We start from the raw sequence: 17,163 nt of genomic DNA, 5'->3' as shown, positions 1-17,163 counted from the left end.
TGACAGACAGAGATCACAAGTAGGTAGAGAAGCAGGCAGGGCTGTTGTCCGGAAGGAAGCAGGCTCCCCGCTGAGCAAGAGCCCAAAGTGGAGCTCAGTTCCAGGACCCTGAGGTCATGACCTGAACTGAAGGCTGAGGCTTAACCCACTGAGTCACCCAGGCACCCCAATATCTATTTTTTTAAAAAGGCTGGTGGGATAGCAGTTCTGCTATAATGCTTGTTTTGAAAACTTGAATTTGTTTCAACACAATGGATATGTTAGGGAATAATTTGAACATAACTTAGGTGCAGTTTCTTGTGCAAGAAGCACTAGGGGAATGCCGACAGCTGCATGCTAGCTGGGAATAAGGCTCTGAAGGAACTCCAACTTGCTGGTGTTCACTGTGTTTTTCACTGCTGGTTTTTAACACTACACAGAGTAGAGACAGGGGATGGGAACAAGGCAAGTTAAAATCCCACAAAGCTCATGGCTCTTATCAAGAGTCAGCTCTTTTTTCTTTAATAAACACTCCCTGGGTTGCTGCAAAAAAACCTCCCCGGGTTGATTAATTTCTAGAATTATGAAAAGGTTCCTTCTGATAATTTTTACCAGTTTCTCATTGCTTTTATGGAAGAGAGAATTTTCAGAGGTCCTTACAGCACTATTCTCGTTGACGTCACTTCACTTCCTCCCCTCATGTCAACTGTCCTTCCCCCTTTCCTTTTTCTCCTCTGTTACACTCTTTACTGGAGGATTCCCAGACCTGATCACACCTGGTTACCCTCTTACTCCAAGCCTGCATATGAGTAACTGAATTTTACTGGAGAAAACCATATAACCTTACCCAATGGGCATTCCACAAAAGCAGACAGTCTTACTGCAATTAATTAATACTTCCCACTCTTAAAGAGGAGAGAAATGGGTATTGATTCCTGATTTTTCAATTCCAATGCTGTATCACAGACTATATATCTCATTTCCTGCCCTCAGATGATGAGATTAACTGTTTTATGCTCTGTTGAATCTTTCTTCACATTCTTGCCAATTATTTTAGTTTGTTTGCATTCTTTAATTAATGATCAGTAATAATCTTTTCAGATTGAAAGTTGCCTTTTTAGGAAATTGCTTGCTAATGTCCTAAATTCTTTAATAAGTTGCTTGTTTATGTCTATTTCCCATCAAGGTATTTTTTTTCAAGATTTTAGTTTTAACTGGGGGGTGCATGGGTCACTCAGTTGGCTAAGCATTTAGCTCTTGGTTTCGGCTCAGGTCATGGTCTCATGGATCGTGGGATAGAGCCACACATCTGGCTCCACACTCAGCTGGGAGTCCACTTCAAGATTCCCTCTGCCTTTTTCCCTACTCATTCTCTCTGTCTCTCGAAAATATATATATATATATTTTTTAAAGATTTTATTTTTAAGTAATCTCTACACCCAACATGGGACTCCCAACTCACAACCCTGAGATGAAGAGTCACATCTTCTGCAGACTGAGCCAGCCAGCCACCTCAAGGTATGCAGTCCTTTTCTTGATGTCATATATGTTGCAAACCAACAAGTTTGTGTGTGTGTGTGTGTGTGTGTGTGTGTGTGTTTACTTTGGGACCAAAAGCAAATACTATGGGCCATAATTGCTGTTTTTTAATGATGTTTAAACAACTCAACTTATAATGTCCTATACCTCTCCGTATCCCAATGAGCTAAAAACATTCCTCATACAAAACATAAAGGAGGCTCAAAATTTACTGTGGATGATGACTGAAATGATACAGAAATATCTTAGAGCAAAAGTTTCCTAATTCACAAAGTCTGCTTTCTAGAGAAGCCAGCCTGGCAAATGCTTGACCTAGTCTTGTAGAATTTAAGAGCCAGAAGCAATTTTAGGTGATGATATATTTCATTCTGGACAGTTTAAGGAAATTTAAGATAATTTAAGAAATTTAAGGGGCACCTGGGTGGCTTAGTCAGTGAAGCATCCAACTCTTGATTTCAGCTCAGGTCACAATTTCAGGGTTATAAGATTGAGCCCCATTTGGGCTCTATCCTGAGCACGGAGCCTACTTGAGATTCACTCTCTCCCTCTCCCTCTGTCCCTCCCCTTACCATTCTCACATGCCCTCTCTGTTTCTCTCTCTTAAAAAAAAAAAAAAAAAAGAGCGGGACACCTGGGTGGCTCAGGTGTTAAGCATCTGCCTTCCACTCTGGTCATGATCCTGGGGTCCTGGGATTGGCCCCAGCATCAGGCCCGAAAACCCGCCGCCTGCATCAGGCTCCCTCTCCCACTGCCCCTGCTTGTGTTGTTGCTCTCACTATCTATCTCTCTCTCTGTCAAATAAATAAATAAATAAATAAGATGTGGATAGGGTAAATGTAGTTACTTGAGGCTGAAGCATTAAATTTGAGATCAACCAATTAAATACTACTTATATGCTTGGTAGGCTACTGCCTAAGAAAAGTTAGGAGTTCTTACACACACACATAGATATTTGATTACCATTTTAAACAAATATGGAAGAATAAACCATAAAACTTTTACAAAAGTTGGGGCACCTGGGTGGCTCAGTGGGTTAAGCCTCTGCCTTCAGCTCAGGTTGTGATCCTGGGGTCCTGGGATCGTGCCCCACATCAGGCTTCTGCTCAGCAGGGAGCCTGCTTCCTCTTCTCTCTCTGCCTGCCTCTCTGCCTATTTGTGATCTCTCTCTATCAAATAAATAAATATTTTTTTAAAGATTTTATTTATTTATTTTGACAGAGAGAAATCACAAGAGAAGCAGGCAGAGAGAGAGGAAGGGAAGCAGGCTCTCCGTTGAGCAGAGAGCCCGATGCGGGACTCGATCCCAGGACCCTGAGATCATGACCTGAGCCGAAGGCAGTGGCTTAACCCACTGAGCCACCCAGGCGCCCCAAATAAATAAATATTTTTTTAAAAACTTTGAGAAAAGTTATCTATCAGGGAGAAGGGAGTAGCATGGAGGGTATAGTAAAAAACAAACAGACTTCTTTGAATATACCTTGTTGTGTAGATATGACTTTGGACCCATGTAAGTATTTTACATAATAAAAAAAAGTAAAACTTATTCTCTAAGAGCAACAGTGAAATAAAACAAATGAATTCAACTGTAGATTGTGTAAGGGCCTGGTTAGCCAGAGGGAGCCATTTCATTGTAAACTTTGATTGACCCTGCCCCTCCCAGAGGAACTTACTTGCGGAGCCCAGATACAAGGGTGGGCCAGGCCGGATAGAGACATCCAATCAGTAGGGCAAGCACATATTTACTGTGGTAAGTTGAAATTCAATTGGCCACCCGTATTGCCGACCTAGCACGACTGTGCAGTTTTCCCTGTGTATTGCAATCCCATTGGCCACCTGTGTATAGGCCAGGCTCAACCACCTGTATGAAAGTTAGTCTGTGAGGCGGGAGCAGGAGTCATTGGAAGCGGGAGTCGCAGGGGAGCGGCCTTGCCGGGGAGCAGCGCCGCCAGGAGCATCCTCATCGGGAAGGGTCATCGTTGGTAGTGGTCTCGGGTAGGGTAGTGGTCAGGGTCGGCGTGGTCAGGGTCGGTGTCCTGGTTGTCGTCGCCTTTTTGTAAGAGATGGCCCCGACTGGTCAGTTTGATTTTCCATGCTTGGCTCGAAATAAAGCTTTGCTTGACTTTCACTTTGTGTCCGTCTCTTTCCTTTGATCACGGACCCTAACAATTGAACTGGTGGTGTAACCACTCAGAGGAACTATTCTAAGTGTCTTTAAAACAAGTAATTTGGGTTTATATCCCCAGTGGGATGTAGCCCAAGGATAAAACCTCTGCCAAAAAAATATTTTTAGCTGCTTTTAGTAAATCATATCAGTACTGGTATTGAAATTATGTTTGAGAAGCTACTGTGTTAATAGTGTCAGTTAAAGCAAATAAGTAATCATATTGGTGTTGTCAAAAGCTGAAATTTGGGGCATGAGAGAAAGGAGATTGTAAGAAGATACAAAATTAATGGGGTCAGTAAAAACAATGAATTTCTGAACTGTGGTTGGACTTCTCAGTAAGCATTCGATGTATTTTATGTTACTGAAAAGGCTTGGAAGTGATGACCAGTCAGGCCAGCAGCAGTGAACATTTCAAGAGCCCAGATTGTGGTTTTATAAATACTTTATTATGCTAAAAGTGATTACAGCTCCTTTGAGAAATGACTAACGCCAGATCTGGGGCAGAAGATGTTCAAAAATTTCCTGGAACATCTTGTCATGCCAGAAAGCAGAGAAGCTATCAGAGTACTAGGCTTGTATCAAAAGATCTCAGAAACTAATTTGAATTGGCTCCTACAGGTCAAAGATGGGACATTTTAATATCAATAAGGGTATTGTTTGCAGTGAAATCAAACACATAAAATACGCTTAAGCCTATACATTCAAAACACTTTTTAAAATACTTCACCATCCACCTTTAGAGAATGCTAGTATGATAACTCATTGATTTAAACACTGGTAAACAGTGGGACAGAAGCATTAATTCTTTCTTATATAAAATGCAGCTCAGATTCATCAAATCACAGTGAGAGGAAATTCCTATTTGTAAACATATTCTAGCTAAAAAATGAACAAATAATGTTAGACTGAGAATATCACCATTCTTCAATACTAATGAATTAATGGAGCTGGGCAATGATCACACAATAACTACTAACATCACAGAAAAACAACTAGTATCATGTGTTTCTTGATGAAACATACCACCACCATCAGTGATGTGACCTTACTAAGATAAGGAATAATAATAACCTGAATCTGATCAAGCCTCTCACCTTAAATTCTTATTTTCAAGAAATACAGGGAGACAGAGGAATGGTTAAATTATAATAATGGGGTGGAATCAGCAAAACTCAGTCTGTGGGAAACCCCACAGGACAAAAGACCCAGTTCTTCAATTTTAAAAAATCACAAGATTAGGGGGGGAAAAAACCATGGAAGAAGAAACTATAAAGACAGAATTAAAAGACAAAATATTTGTTCTACATAGCTATATTTGTGTAATAAATCACTCCAAAACATCGTGACTTAGCAATAACAGCATTTCATTTGCTCTTAGATGGTGATAAGGGAAGGGCTCAGCGAGACGGTTTATCTCTATCTCTGCTTCATTCAGTCATCTGGGACGGCTTGAAGGTTGGAGGCTGGAATCAACACATGTCTAGCTGTTGATACTGGCTGTCAGTGGGATCTCCAGTAGGGCCAGGGCCAAAATACCCATACATGACTCTCAGCAAGCTTGCTTGGATTGTCCACAGATCAGTGGCTTGGATTCCAAAAGCAAGAGTCCTAGAGATTGAGAAAACCTGGATGAATAACTTCTATCTTCATCCATCGGTGAGGAAACACAGGGACTGAAGATAAATCCATCTGTAAGCTTGCTCCATGAACTTGCTTGCAATCCTCCTCGCTTATGAGACCTGTAGGCAGAGGCCCCGCCTCCTAGCCTTAGAATCACAATCCATGGGAAAGCTACTATTTACCTTCCAGGCGGGAACCCACTAGTCTTGCCAGACAGGCTTTGGGATCTGGAGCCCAACCCCATAAGACTGATCACTTCTGTATGCCCTGTAAGAACAGTCTTCATGGAATACAAGAAAGTTTGCATTTTATTTGCCCAAATCCTTGTGCTAAACTCAGCACAGACAGAACCCCATTCAGCACCAATGTGTGATATGTGTATAAAGTGTTGCCAATCATGGATACAAAAACTCTGGGATCCAAAGTTTTATTGGGGGCCAATCACATAGGTATGCAGTGCCTGTGTAACTGAACTTAACCACTCAGTCTCTGGCCCCCAGAGGTCAAACATGTCTCAAGATCTTTGGCATGCAAAGCCTCTTTTATCAAGCAGGATATTCCAAGGGCTCAGAGTTCATCAGAGTTCAGGAACCAGTCAAAGGCCAGTCCCAAAGACCTTTCAGTTGTACACAGTTTGAGCAAGCAAGTCCTGTTGAGTTAACCATTTACTCATACTCATCTAACACATATTACATGTCACTTCTTATTTTTTTAAGATTTTGTTTATTTATTTATTTCAGAGAGAGATGGAATCAGAGAGAGAGAGAGAGAGATTGAGAGAGAGCAGGAGTTCTGGAGGAAGGGAGAGGGAGAAGCAGACTCTCCATGAAGCAGGGAGTCCAACATGGGGCTCCATACCAGGACCCTGAGATCATGACCTGAGCCAAAGGCAGGTGCTTAAACCACTGAGCCACCCAGGTGTCCCATGTTACCTTTTATTCTTAACTACATTTTTACCATGTAAGTTGAGTCTCCCCAGTTAGGGTGGAGGGCACCATAAGAAGAACAACTGTCATACCTTTTAGTATCTTGGTGGCTTGATTATATATTAGCAGATGCCCAATAAATACATGCCAGTGACCCTTGCTCAGTTTGCTCTCTGCCTGGGATACACTTCTAGCTCCTTCTGCCTATTACCGCTACTCCTAGCCGTCCATCAGTACCCAAACCAGTTTGTAGTTCCTTGTGAGATCTTTCCCAACTGTTCTGAACCACATTAAGGTTATTCTCTCTAAATTCTTGACATATCTACTGTTCACATAATCTATTTGACTTTTTATTATAGTCAACCTTGAAATGTTGCTTAACTTTCATAGGACTAAGGCTCATCTCTCAACTAGACTACAAGCTTCTGGAGAAAGAGCACTGGATTGTACCTGGTTTTTTGCCTTCCCTTTGATGCCCAGATGCTATGATCTATATGTTTGTGTTCTCTCAAAAATTATATGTTGGAACCTAATCTCCAATGTGATGGTGTTTGGATATAGTTAGATCATGGAGGCAGAGCCCTTGTGAGTGGGATTAGTGTCCTTATGAAAGCAGCCCTAGGGAAACCCCCTGCTTCTTCCACCATGTGTTGTTCTAGTTAGAAGACGCCGTTTATGACCCAGGAGGAGGGCCTTCACCAGACACTGAATGGTTGGTATTTTGGTATAGCAGCCCAAACAAACTAAGGCACCTGATCAGGACCTTAATATAGTGTTCAATAAATATGAGATGGTCATTGAAGATAAACATTCCCTTCTTCTCTGGGCCTTTTTAACCTCTCTTTGCTGAGGCCAGACCAATGCTTCATGAAGAGAGAAATGAACTGCAGCAATGAACAATCAGCACAGAATTTTTGCAAAGACTAAAGCTTTTTATTCCAGCTGGGGCTCATCAATTTTCTGAAGACATTACTCCAAGCCCTTGGTGGAGAGGACAGCCTCGTTGATGCTCTGAGTGATATAATCTATGTTGTGGGCATTGATACAGGTGAAGTTGATCCGACTATTCTTGGGGAGGTAGATATGCTTTTTCTTGACCAGGTATTCCACCTGTTGGACTGGTGGTAATCCCAGGGTCTGAGATACTAACTCCCCCTAACCCAGGGCGTATGACAGGGGAAATAGGAAGTTTCGGCATTTCTGGGATCCAGAAGGGTCTTTAAAGCAACTCATCTGCCCTCCAATCGAACTCTGAGGTGAAGCTAGGGACTGGTCACCCAGTCAGTGAAGTTTAATGCTCAAACACAATCCCAGGGTCAGAAAAGAGGGAGCTACCATCTCCTAGACACTTACCATTAAGTCCAAGATAGCTATGGGACCCATTCTGGTCTGTGATATGATCCCAGGGGCCAGGCGTTCCCAGGAGTCGGAGCTTCTCCTTCACCTTTTCCTTGATCAGCATGATGTTCTCTACAAGCCCTTTCAGACTCTGCTTCCTGCCAAAGAAAAGACAGCAGGAAATTAAAGTATGAGGTTTCCCTGCTGTCAACCTCCTCATTGCCATTGTACTCTTCTTGCCTTCCAAAGCCCCAACCACAGTGCCTGAGGGCGTCCCAGTGGAGCCCAGGATCTTGCTACAAGTGGGAGAGGAGTTTCAGCCCATATTAATTTAAGCAAGTCAAGCAGGCTCATAGGCAGATTTTGCCAGAGTCTCAAGTCCTTGAGGCTGCCTAATCTTCTCCAACCTGGAAGAGTTCAAATAATTCACTGGACTGTGTCTGAAAAGAACATCCCATGGCCCACTCCCCCAAGGTAAGGCAACTTTGGGCACAGCCCCCGCTGCTGATACACAATGAGTCCTCAGCAAATGTTGGTGAATGAATGGTGTCAAAGAGGCAAGTAAGCAGGAAGAATCTTGTGAATGGGCAAGTCTGTACATATGTCTAGAGGCTCTGCCATCCTTTCCCGCCCTGTACTTTACCCTTACCATTCTTCCTGAAGAGCAGGGTTACAGAGGATGGAGGTGATAATGCGAGCACCAGAAGTAGGAGGGTTTAGCCACAGGACCTGGGTGAGTTTCATCAGTTGGGAGAGGACGCAGAGCAGGAGCTCATTGCTGAGTGCCACCACGACCAGGATCCCTACTCCTTCATCTGCAGCATTGAGACAGACAGCCCCTCAGTGTCCTCCATTACCAGAGCCTTCTCTTATGACTTTACATCCAACCTTGCAGAAGAGAGGGTTGGATCACTAGGCCCACCCCCCTCTTCCCAGCCAGGACTGTATCCAGACCCCAGGAAGTGGCCAGAGGCTGTTCTTCCAGAAACAGTAGCTATAAGTAAGAGCCTCAAAGATGGAAAGCACTTGAAAGATCACTAAGCCCTCCCCCTCATCTTATAGATGAGGAAACACAGGCCCAAAGGGGCAAAATGATTTAACTAGAGTCAGTCTTGGGGCACATGGGTGGCTTGGTCAGTTAAATGTCTGACTCTTGATTTCAGTTCAGGTCATGATCTCAGGGTCATGAGATCAAGCCCCTTGAGTTCCTCTCTCTCTCTTTCTCTCCCTCTCCCCCTTCTCTAAACAAACAAATAAATAAATAAAATGTAAAAAAAGAAGTAGAGTCAGTTTTAGTAGCCAGTTCAGGCCAGCTGAGATGATACCACAAAACCTGACTTGTAGCTCAATGCTCTTCCCTTCTGCCTCCATGGTGCTCTCTCTGGAGTCCTTGGCTCTCTCCAGAGCGTAGGAGTTACCAAGCACATCATTTGTGCCATGGCTAAGTCACCACTTCAGCATGAGGCCTTCCCTTTCCTTTCTGCCCAATCCATACCATAGATGCCAAAAATCTTGGACAGAGACTGGCTGCAGAAGAACTCAAAGCCTTGAGACACAAAGTACTGTAAGAATCCAGTATCTTTTTCCAGGTCCCCGGTGGATAAACCTTGATTGGGAATGTCAAAAAATGGGAATATCTGCTTGCTCTGTCGGAGAAAGGAGAATGGAAAAAGGATGAGGTTGATGGAGGAGATGATAGACAGCATGAGGAAAGAAAGTTGGGCAGATGTTGGGCTCACCTTTAAGCTAGCCATCAACTTTGCCCACTGACTTTGTGTCAAGTTGCAGTCACAAATGTTCCCAATCACAAAGATACAGCCATGCGGGGCCTGCTACAGGTAGACACCGTCTCATCAGGCACTTCCCCTACCAAGTGGGAGTGGCACCAGGGTATGTGGAGGAGAAGTCGTCCTCCATGTTGGTTCCTACTAAAGGGCCAGGCAAATTCAAGCCTAGGAAAGGGCTTTCATGACAACGGGGGCAGCGGGGACAAAAGGCAAATAAAACTGTAATCAGGTCTGAGGGGAATTTTCTGAGTGGGACCTCTCTACCTCCACCACATTGAGGAGCACGTTGGCATCCATGCACAGCTGCTTGGAGTCCCAGAAGGAGTATTCACGAACTATAAAGCCCCTGTCCTGGAAGACGAGTCCATAGGGTTCTGTGGGAACACAGCCCCCCTCCAGCTGGTACTGAGGAAATGGAGGCAGACGTGCCAGGGAATGGGTCTGAGGGTCACTGGCAGAAGGTGGGGACAGTAACAGGAAAAGGACAAGCATACTTGGCTTGTCCGCCATCTTGCTCATGACAGAGAGTGAGAAGGGCAACAGTGAAGATGGCAAATGGGGTGGGATTCGGGAACAGGAGGGAAGGATCTTCTGTCACCCCCATTTTGTATAATAACTCACCTTTTTTAGAAGAAATAATGTAAACTATCTGAGAATCTTTACGCCAGATTTTGAGGAACTGGGCCCCAAGTTGGAAGGCACCATTGTCCCCAACAGTGTGCACACCCCCTACCTGCCAGCAGAAAATAAACAGAAATAACTCTTTAAAAGAGTAATAATGATGAAGTCCTGCCTCAGACCCAGGTGATTCCTTTCTGGAAATATCTTGGACACCAGCAGTGTGGACCGATGCAAAGAATGGTGGCTTCACGTTTGGATCCTGACTTTGTGCCCCACTGACTAAGTCTCCGGACTCTGAGTCTCAGGGACCCTCTGTCAATGCCCGGGAGCCCTCCAAGGCACCCCTTTCTGGTTAAGGACTGTGCAACCCCAGAGCTCCACTCCCTGTGTCTGGATAAGTAAGCAAAGGGCCCTTCTTCTCACCCTGTTCTCCACAATGACTTGGTTGTGCTTTCCAAAGAGGAGTTTCAAAGCCGCCTCAGTGAATGACTTCATGCCGTTCACCGGTAGGTACTCGTAGTTCAGAGATGGATCCTGGGCGATCTGCAGGCGCATCTTGGGCACCACAGAAGACACCCAGGGATGGCCTTTGCTGGTCTGGCAGACTGTGAGGGAAGCCACAGGGGCACTCTGGACGGCCGAACTCAGGGCCTCCAAGTCTGGGCTCTGCAGACAGCCCATAAACAACTCATTGGTCCTGGCTTTATTGGGGCTTTGGAAAGTTGCCTAGGAAAAGACAACTTTCTTTCTTTCTTTTTTTTCCTTCCCCTTTATAAAAACAATGTGCTGGGAGTGGATGTCTGATTTTTGTCTTTTTAAAAAGTAGACAGCTGAAGCCATGCCTTCTTTTTTTTTAAGCCCGTGCCATTTTAAAGGGCAAATATGACATACCACGTGGGAGTTCTAGACCCATGAGACTAAACAAAGGTAACCCCGACTTTCACAGTGGCAAGGGCTGGCTGCATTTCAGAAGAGTCATTTTGGGGTACCCTTCTTAGTTCAGGAACAGAAAAGGGGAGGGGCGGGGAGAAAGAAGAGGCTAAAGAAAGTATAGTGCCCATGCAGACCCCGAAGCATGGAGCTGGAGGCGAAGATGTAGCTCTTACCAAACCCCTGGAAGCCCCCAGCTAAGGGCAAAGGGCACAGAATGACCCAGAGCATTTTTTTGTACTTTTCCCACGGGGCAATTATGTTAACAAGAACAGAACTCTCCACTTGCGGAGGAGTGACCATTTCCAGGTTCCTCTGTAGCAGGGGCAGACCGTCCTCCTAGAGGTAATCAGGATTATGAGTACTATGTCTTATAACACTCCCAAACCACAAGGCATCTACCTCTAAAGGCCAGGAAAATCTTGTTAGGACAACTGTCTTGCTTGTAGGTCTTTAACAAGCTGCCTTCTAGCTTCTGGGCTAGGGGCACATCCATGAACACCGAAAGGGTAGTCATCACTGAAACACAAGTACAGCCAAGCCTAGGCTGTTCTGGGCCCCTGCTCCAAAGCCTTCCTCCAAGCCTGGCCCAGCCAGACCTGCCTCTTCCCAGAACCCTGGCAGATCCAATGCAGAAGCTCTGGACAACTGGTCACCAGAGCAATAGAACGCTACAATTCCCAGTCTCCATGGTGGCGGTCCCCAAAGGCTATGGGAATATTCCATGGCAGTTAAGGACCATTCCCTGAGAGAGCGCGCAGAGATGGGAGAGGAGAGGGGATGGACCTGGAATTCACAAGCACCTCTCTCTAACTTACTGCCTTCTCTGGCCCTCCTGTTGCCCAAACCAAAGTAGCAAGGCAGCCCTTGGAAGACAGGGCAAGGCAGGCTGCCCAGAAGCCAGGTGCAAAAGTGAAAACCTCGACCCAGCAATAATCCAAGTTGAGGGATACATTTTTTTTTTATTTGACAGAGAGAGAGATCACAAGTAGGCAGAGAGGCAGGCAGAGAGAGGAGGAAGCAGGCTCCCTGCGGAGCAGAGAGCCCGATGCGGGGCTCGATCCCAGGACCCTGAGATCATGACCTGAGCCGAAGGCAGCGGCTTAATCCACTGAGCCACCCAGGCGCCCCTGAGGGATACATTTAAAAAGCTTTTACTTTTGTTTTGCTAAGGATCCCGGATTTTATTTATTTATTTTTTAAAAGATTTTATTTATTTATTTGACAGAGACAGATCACAAGTAGATAGAGAGGCAGGCAGAGAGAGAGAGAGGGAAGCAGGCTCCCTGCTAAGCAGAGAGCCTGATGCGGGACTCGATCCCAGGATCCCGAGATCATGACCTGAGCTGAAGGTAGCGGCTTAACCCACTGAGCCACCCAGGCGCCCCAGGATCCTGGATTTTAAAAGGAATAGAAAGAAAGCACCGTTTCCTCCCATAGTTATTTTAAATAAAGACTCCTATGTTTAGAAACAGGATAATTCCGTATGCCAATCCTATTTTCTCTCAGATCAAGAGCCAAGACTTCTACATTGATTAACCATTTCGTCAGTGGCCCAGCCGCAAGTGTAGATGGCAGAAACCAAGGGCGCAAAGAGCCGGCCTCTGTAGGATCAGTCTTAGGATTTGCTTTCTTCTTTTATTTCTTAAAAATAACTTTGTACGTGATTGTTGTAGACACTGCTGGTGTCTCACGCAGATATCCTTTACCGGTCCTGCTGGCGGATAAGGCTCCTCTTCCAGATCCAGTTCTCCGGAGAGTAGCCTCGGCTGACAGGTACTTGCTCACCCAAAATCCACCTGCAGTTTATGCCCTCACCAACGGGGGGCAGCAAATGACTCTCTAATCCAGGCGTGCAAAAGGCCAGGCCTCTTGTCTTGAGGTATCTCTTGGCTCAATTTGCACTCCACGGCCCACACCCTTAATCAGGTCAAGGCTAGACTTGACTTGGAACCATATCTTTGCAAAGCCCATTTCCCCTTCACAATTCTACTTCTTACAGTCTCCTCCTACAGTGTGCTCCCTCTGCAAATCATGAACCCCAAATCCCAGGGGGTGCTGTGCCTCAGGCTGTGCCTTTAGGGAACCTGCCTTGCGACAAATGATTATGAAAATCATCCCTATTATTGTAGAAAATTTTTAAACCTCAAGAAACTATAGTGAAGAGACACCTGGGTGGCTCAGTCAGTTAAGCAGCTGCCTTTGGCTCAGATCATGATCCCAGAGTCGCCAGGGCTCCGGCTTCATTCCCTGTGATATCCTTGACTCTGCTCTTCTGGATGCTTCAGTTTGGTTCTCCAGCCAACTCTGGGCATGAGAGCAAAAGTGAATGTAGCAAGTACAATATGATACACATTTGAAAGAAATTTACAGAGCAGTTCTATTTGTAAAGAAACAATACCAATTACTAAAGGCATGTTTAAATTAATAATGGGACATTCATAGGGGTGCCTGGGTGGCTCAGTGGGTTAAGTCTCTGCCTTCAGCCCAGGTCATGGTCTCAGGGTCCTGAGATCAAGCCCCACATCAGGCTCTCTGCTCAGTGAGGAGCCTGCTTCCCTCTCTCTCTCCGTCTACCTCTCTGCCTACTTGTGATCTCTCTCTGTGTCAAATAAATAAATAAAATCTTAAAAATAATGGAACATCCATATAATAGAATTCTATGCAGCTGTTAAAAGTAGCCCTGTGGGGGCACCTGGGTGGCTCAGTGGGTTAAAGCCTCTGCCTTCGGCTCAGGTCATGATCCCAGGTTCCTGGGATGGAGCCCCGCATCATCGCATCGGGCTCTCTGCTCAGCAGGGAGCCTGCTTCCCTTCCTCTCTCTCTGCCTGCCTCTCTACCTACCTGTGATCTCTGTCTGTCAAATAAATAAATAAAATCTTTAAAAAAAAAAAAGTAGCCCCGTGATATGGGGAGATGGAGAGGAGAAGGGAGTTGAGGGAAATTGGAGGAGGAGATGAACCATGAGAGACTGTGGACTCTGAAAACAATCTGAGGGTTTGGAAGGGGTTGGGGGTGGGAAGTTGGGTGAGTCTGGTGGTGGCTATTAAGGAGGGCACGTATTGCATGGAGCACTGCGTGTGGTGCATAAACAATGAATTCTGGAACACTGAAAAGAAATTAAAAAATAAAAGATTTTTTTTTTTTAAAAAGTAGCCCTCTGTGTACCTTTGTGGAAAAATCTCCAAGATACCACCTTAAGTAAAAAACAGGGAGGTACAGAATAGAAAGCAAAGTGGAGGAACATTTGGGGGGAGGGTGTGGGGAGAATAAAAAATACATTAACATGTATATGCATGGAAAATCTCTGTAGCAGGTAACTGTGACTGCCACTGGAGAGTAGAAATGGGTGGTTGATGGATAAGGACAGGGAGGAAGACTAACCTGCTTTTCATTGTACACCATTTTGTACTTGAGACATGTTAAACCAAACACATAGATCTCCCGTTCAAATACTGTGTTTATGTTTTTTAAAAATGGCCACAGCCTTTCTGGACACCATATCCTTACAATCCAGAGGAAGGGAGAGCACCTCTTCTCTTAGGTCCCTGGAGGAACGAGGACGTTTCCTTCCCTGAAGCCCCCAGTCTCCTTTTTCACTTCTCTTGGCTGCAGTGAGTCACTGGCCCATCTCTGACCTGATCATGCGGGGTGGGGGGGGTGGGCGGCAGATGATGGGATACTCTAGTGGTTCAAACCAACTGCCTAGAGCTGAGGCTGAGGTGGATCCCTCCCAGACCACACGAGAGACAAGCGACAGAAGGTTTCCTTAAAAGAGATCTCCAGTGTTCTTAAAAATGGGAATGGGTGGGGAAGGGATGCTAGGAAAGTGGTCAGCAAGGGTTCACTGCATCATCCATTCTGAAGTCTTAAAAACCACCAGTTTTAATGCCTATTTTTATATGTGTTGTCCTTGTACTTCTAAATCCGTTAAACATCCCGGCTCCTCGTTGCTGTCTCAGCAGCCATGGGATGCAGGGGAGGTGCTCTCCGGATGACCCCAAGGCTATGGAGTGTGACAGCAGGAGGGCAGTCACCATGGAGGAGTTGGCTGGCTCATGCCAGAGGCTCTGTCTGGGAGCTGATCAGCTGATAACTGGAGTGAAGTGTTTATGGCCCCACGTTCGCTTCTCTCAGCAGCCCAGGTACAGACATGGTTCAACGAACTAGAATAACCTGCCTTTTCCTACACAGTATGGACCACTAGCTGATCTTAATCTTCCCCAATTGTTCCTGACCATTCTCAGGGTGTTCTTGTGTGACTTTGGGGAACGTTCTTTCCCATTCATCCAGTGCAGTCATACCCCTCGTCCACATCTGTTTCGTAGGACATCACTTGGGTCCAGCATTTCCCTATTGCCACAGGGACCAGTGACCACTCTGACAACTACAGGACACCAGTGTGAACACCAAGGACCCATTCTCCTAAAGATTCCAAAGCCATAAACTCTCACCTACCAGAGCAGTCAGTACATGTCTGTAACCCTCAGAGTCCCCTGGAAATAGTTCATTCAGCTCTTTTTTTTAAATAAATTTTTTAAAAATATTTTATTTGTTTATTTGACAGAGATCACAAGTAGGCAGAGAGGCAGGCAGAGAGAGAGGGGGAAACAGGCTCTCCGCTGAGCAGAGCGCCCGATGCGGGCCTCGATCCCAGGACCCTGAGATCATGACCTGAGCTGAAGGCAGAGGCTTTAACCCACTGAGCCACCCATTTAGCTCTTATCTACCTTCCATCTTGGCCACAGCACTCAGACGTAAGACCCGCCAACCCCACCCCCCGACTGTCAACTAGAGCCTCATAGTAGAGCGGACAGAAGAGCAAGGCAGATCTGGCTTTCCATCTCAGCTTTCCCCCTTAACACCTATATACCCTTAGGTAAGTGGTTTAAACTCTCTCCACCTCAGTGTACGCATTTTATTTAAGATTTATTTATTTATTTTGAAAGTGTGTGTGTGTGCATGAGCCTGACATGAGCTTCAACCTCATGACCTTGAGATCACGACCTAAGCCAAAACCAAGAGTCCAGTGTTTACTGACTGTGCCACCTAGGAGCCCCTGTGCATTTTTAAATGGGGATCAACAAATATTATAGAATTGTGTGAGGTTTATTATGGAAAAGATCATGCCCCTCAGGCTACCAAGAGACAGAAAGCACCATATCAATATCCAAGGAAGTTTTGAGTCTAGAGTTTATAACACAGAGTATTTGGGAAGTTCAAACTAACATTTGAACAGACTAGGTTTTTAAAGGGTTCCCCCCTCCCACAGGAAATTGCAAGACCCCAATCTTCAGGTTCTAGTAACCATGGTCACAGAAGTTGGCTGCTAAAGTGGAGTAGTCCTCGTGGGGAAATTTTCTCATAGACCCCTCAGGCTCAGCCAAGGAGGACAAAGGGTAAAGAAAAATCCTAAAGGGTTCGGAGAGAGGGGTGTCCATATAACTGACCCAAACAGCTCATTCCATTGCTAGGAACGCAGATCAAACAAATGGTTGCTCCTTCTGTCCCTGTCCACATAAACGTGGTATATGCTCTGGACCAGTGATCACTGTGTTGCTTTTCTAGTTGGCCTTCATAGCCATTTCCCTCCCAGCATTGAACACTGGATGTATTAGGGAATAGTTAAATTCCGTTTCAGTCCATAAGCTGCAGTATTATGGGTAGCCACTTTCAAATGAAGAAAATTCACCTCACCCAGAGATCCTAACTGGATGTCGGATGTGAGTTTGGGTTGTTCCTTTTGGGAGGAGAGAGCAAGTTTTTACTTGCATGCAGAAACACTGTATTCTGTTAGTTTTGACCATTCTTAAAATTACATGTTTGGAGAAAAATATGGGCTGATGAGCTTCCAAAAGGTGGAAGGTAGTGATTTTTCTCTAAGTCCACCTAGAAACCCTTTTCCTACTCTTTCTGGTAGCAGGCCCCAGTCCTCTCCACAGCTTTGGTCCTTGAATCCGAGTGACAGCGCTTCCTGGGAGAAGAGGCACGTGGCTCAAGCCTGGGCTCTTGGAGTCTTGCTGGAGCTGGTAGAGAAGGGCCGTCCATTACTCTCTAGTCATAGAGCTGTACGTAAACGATCCTAAAGTTCGCAGAAGCTACTGGCCCCGCCACGTGGGAAACGCCCAAAATGACGTCAACTGCCTGTGAAGAGAAATCGGAAAAGAAGAATGTCTGTTAGTTGGCTCAAGTCTCTGATTCCGGTCAGTATCCGTTTAGGTTTCTTGGTGGCAAGCAACAGAAATGGACTCTAGCTGGC

General features: G+C 45.4%; 1 protein-coding gene across 1 annotated transcript; it reads right to left on the bottom strand.

Moving 5' to 3' along the window:
• Positions 1–7,197: 7,197 nt before the first annotated feature.
• Positions 7,198–11,421, bottom strand: GOT1L1 (glutamic-oxaloacetic transaminase 1 like 1). Its single transcript, XM_045997447.1, has 9 exons — positions 11,307–11,421; positions 10,398–10,579; positions 9,975–10,086; positions 9,618–9,727; positions 9,306–9,398; positions 9,062–9,212; positions 8,216–8,381; positions 7,582–7,724; positions 7,198–7,346 (listed from the first exon to the last, which is right to left on the bottom strand). Exons 1-9 carry the CDS (start codon positions 11,419–11,421, stop codon positions 7,198–7,200), a joined length of 1,221 nt encoding a protein of 406 aa, XP_045853403.1.
• Between the last annotated feature and the right edge of the window lie 5,742 nt (positions 11,422–17,163).

The sequence above is a fragment of the Meles meles genome, chromosome 2 (assembly GCF_922984935.1).
Source record: "Meles meles chromosome 2, mMelMel3.1 paternal haplotype, whole genome shotgun sequence".
In the NCBI taxonomy this organism is placed as follows: domain Eukaryota; kingdom Metazoa; phylum Chordata; class Mammalia; order Carnivora; family Mustelidae; genus Meles; species Meles meles.
The sequence above is the reverse complement of the archived record's forward strand: the minus strand, read 5'-3'. Positions and strand labels throughout refer to the sequence as shown.

What these genes read in the sequence shown, in the direction of transcription:
- GOT1L1 (XM_045997447.1), bottom strand. Translation starts at nt 11,421, where the DNA reads ATGACTACCCTTTCGGTGTTCATGGATGTGCCCCTAGCCCAGAAGCTA. An exon ending in AAGTCATTGTGGAGAACAGG is followed by an intron (nt 10,087 to 10,397) that starts GTGAGAAGAAGG and finishes TTCTGCTGGCAG; the next exon opens with GTAGGGGGTGTGCACACTGT. An exon ending in AGTTGATGGCTAGCTTAAAG is followed by an intron (nt 9,213 to 9,305) that starts GTGAGCCCAACA and finishes TTTCTCCGACAG; the next exon opens with AGCAAGCAGATATTCCCATT.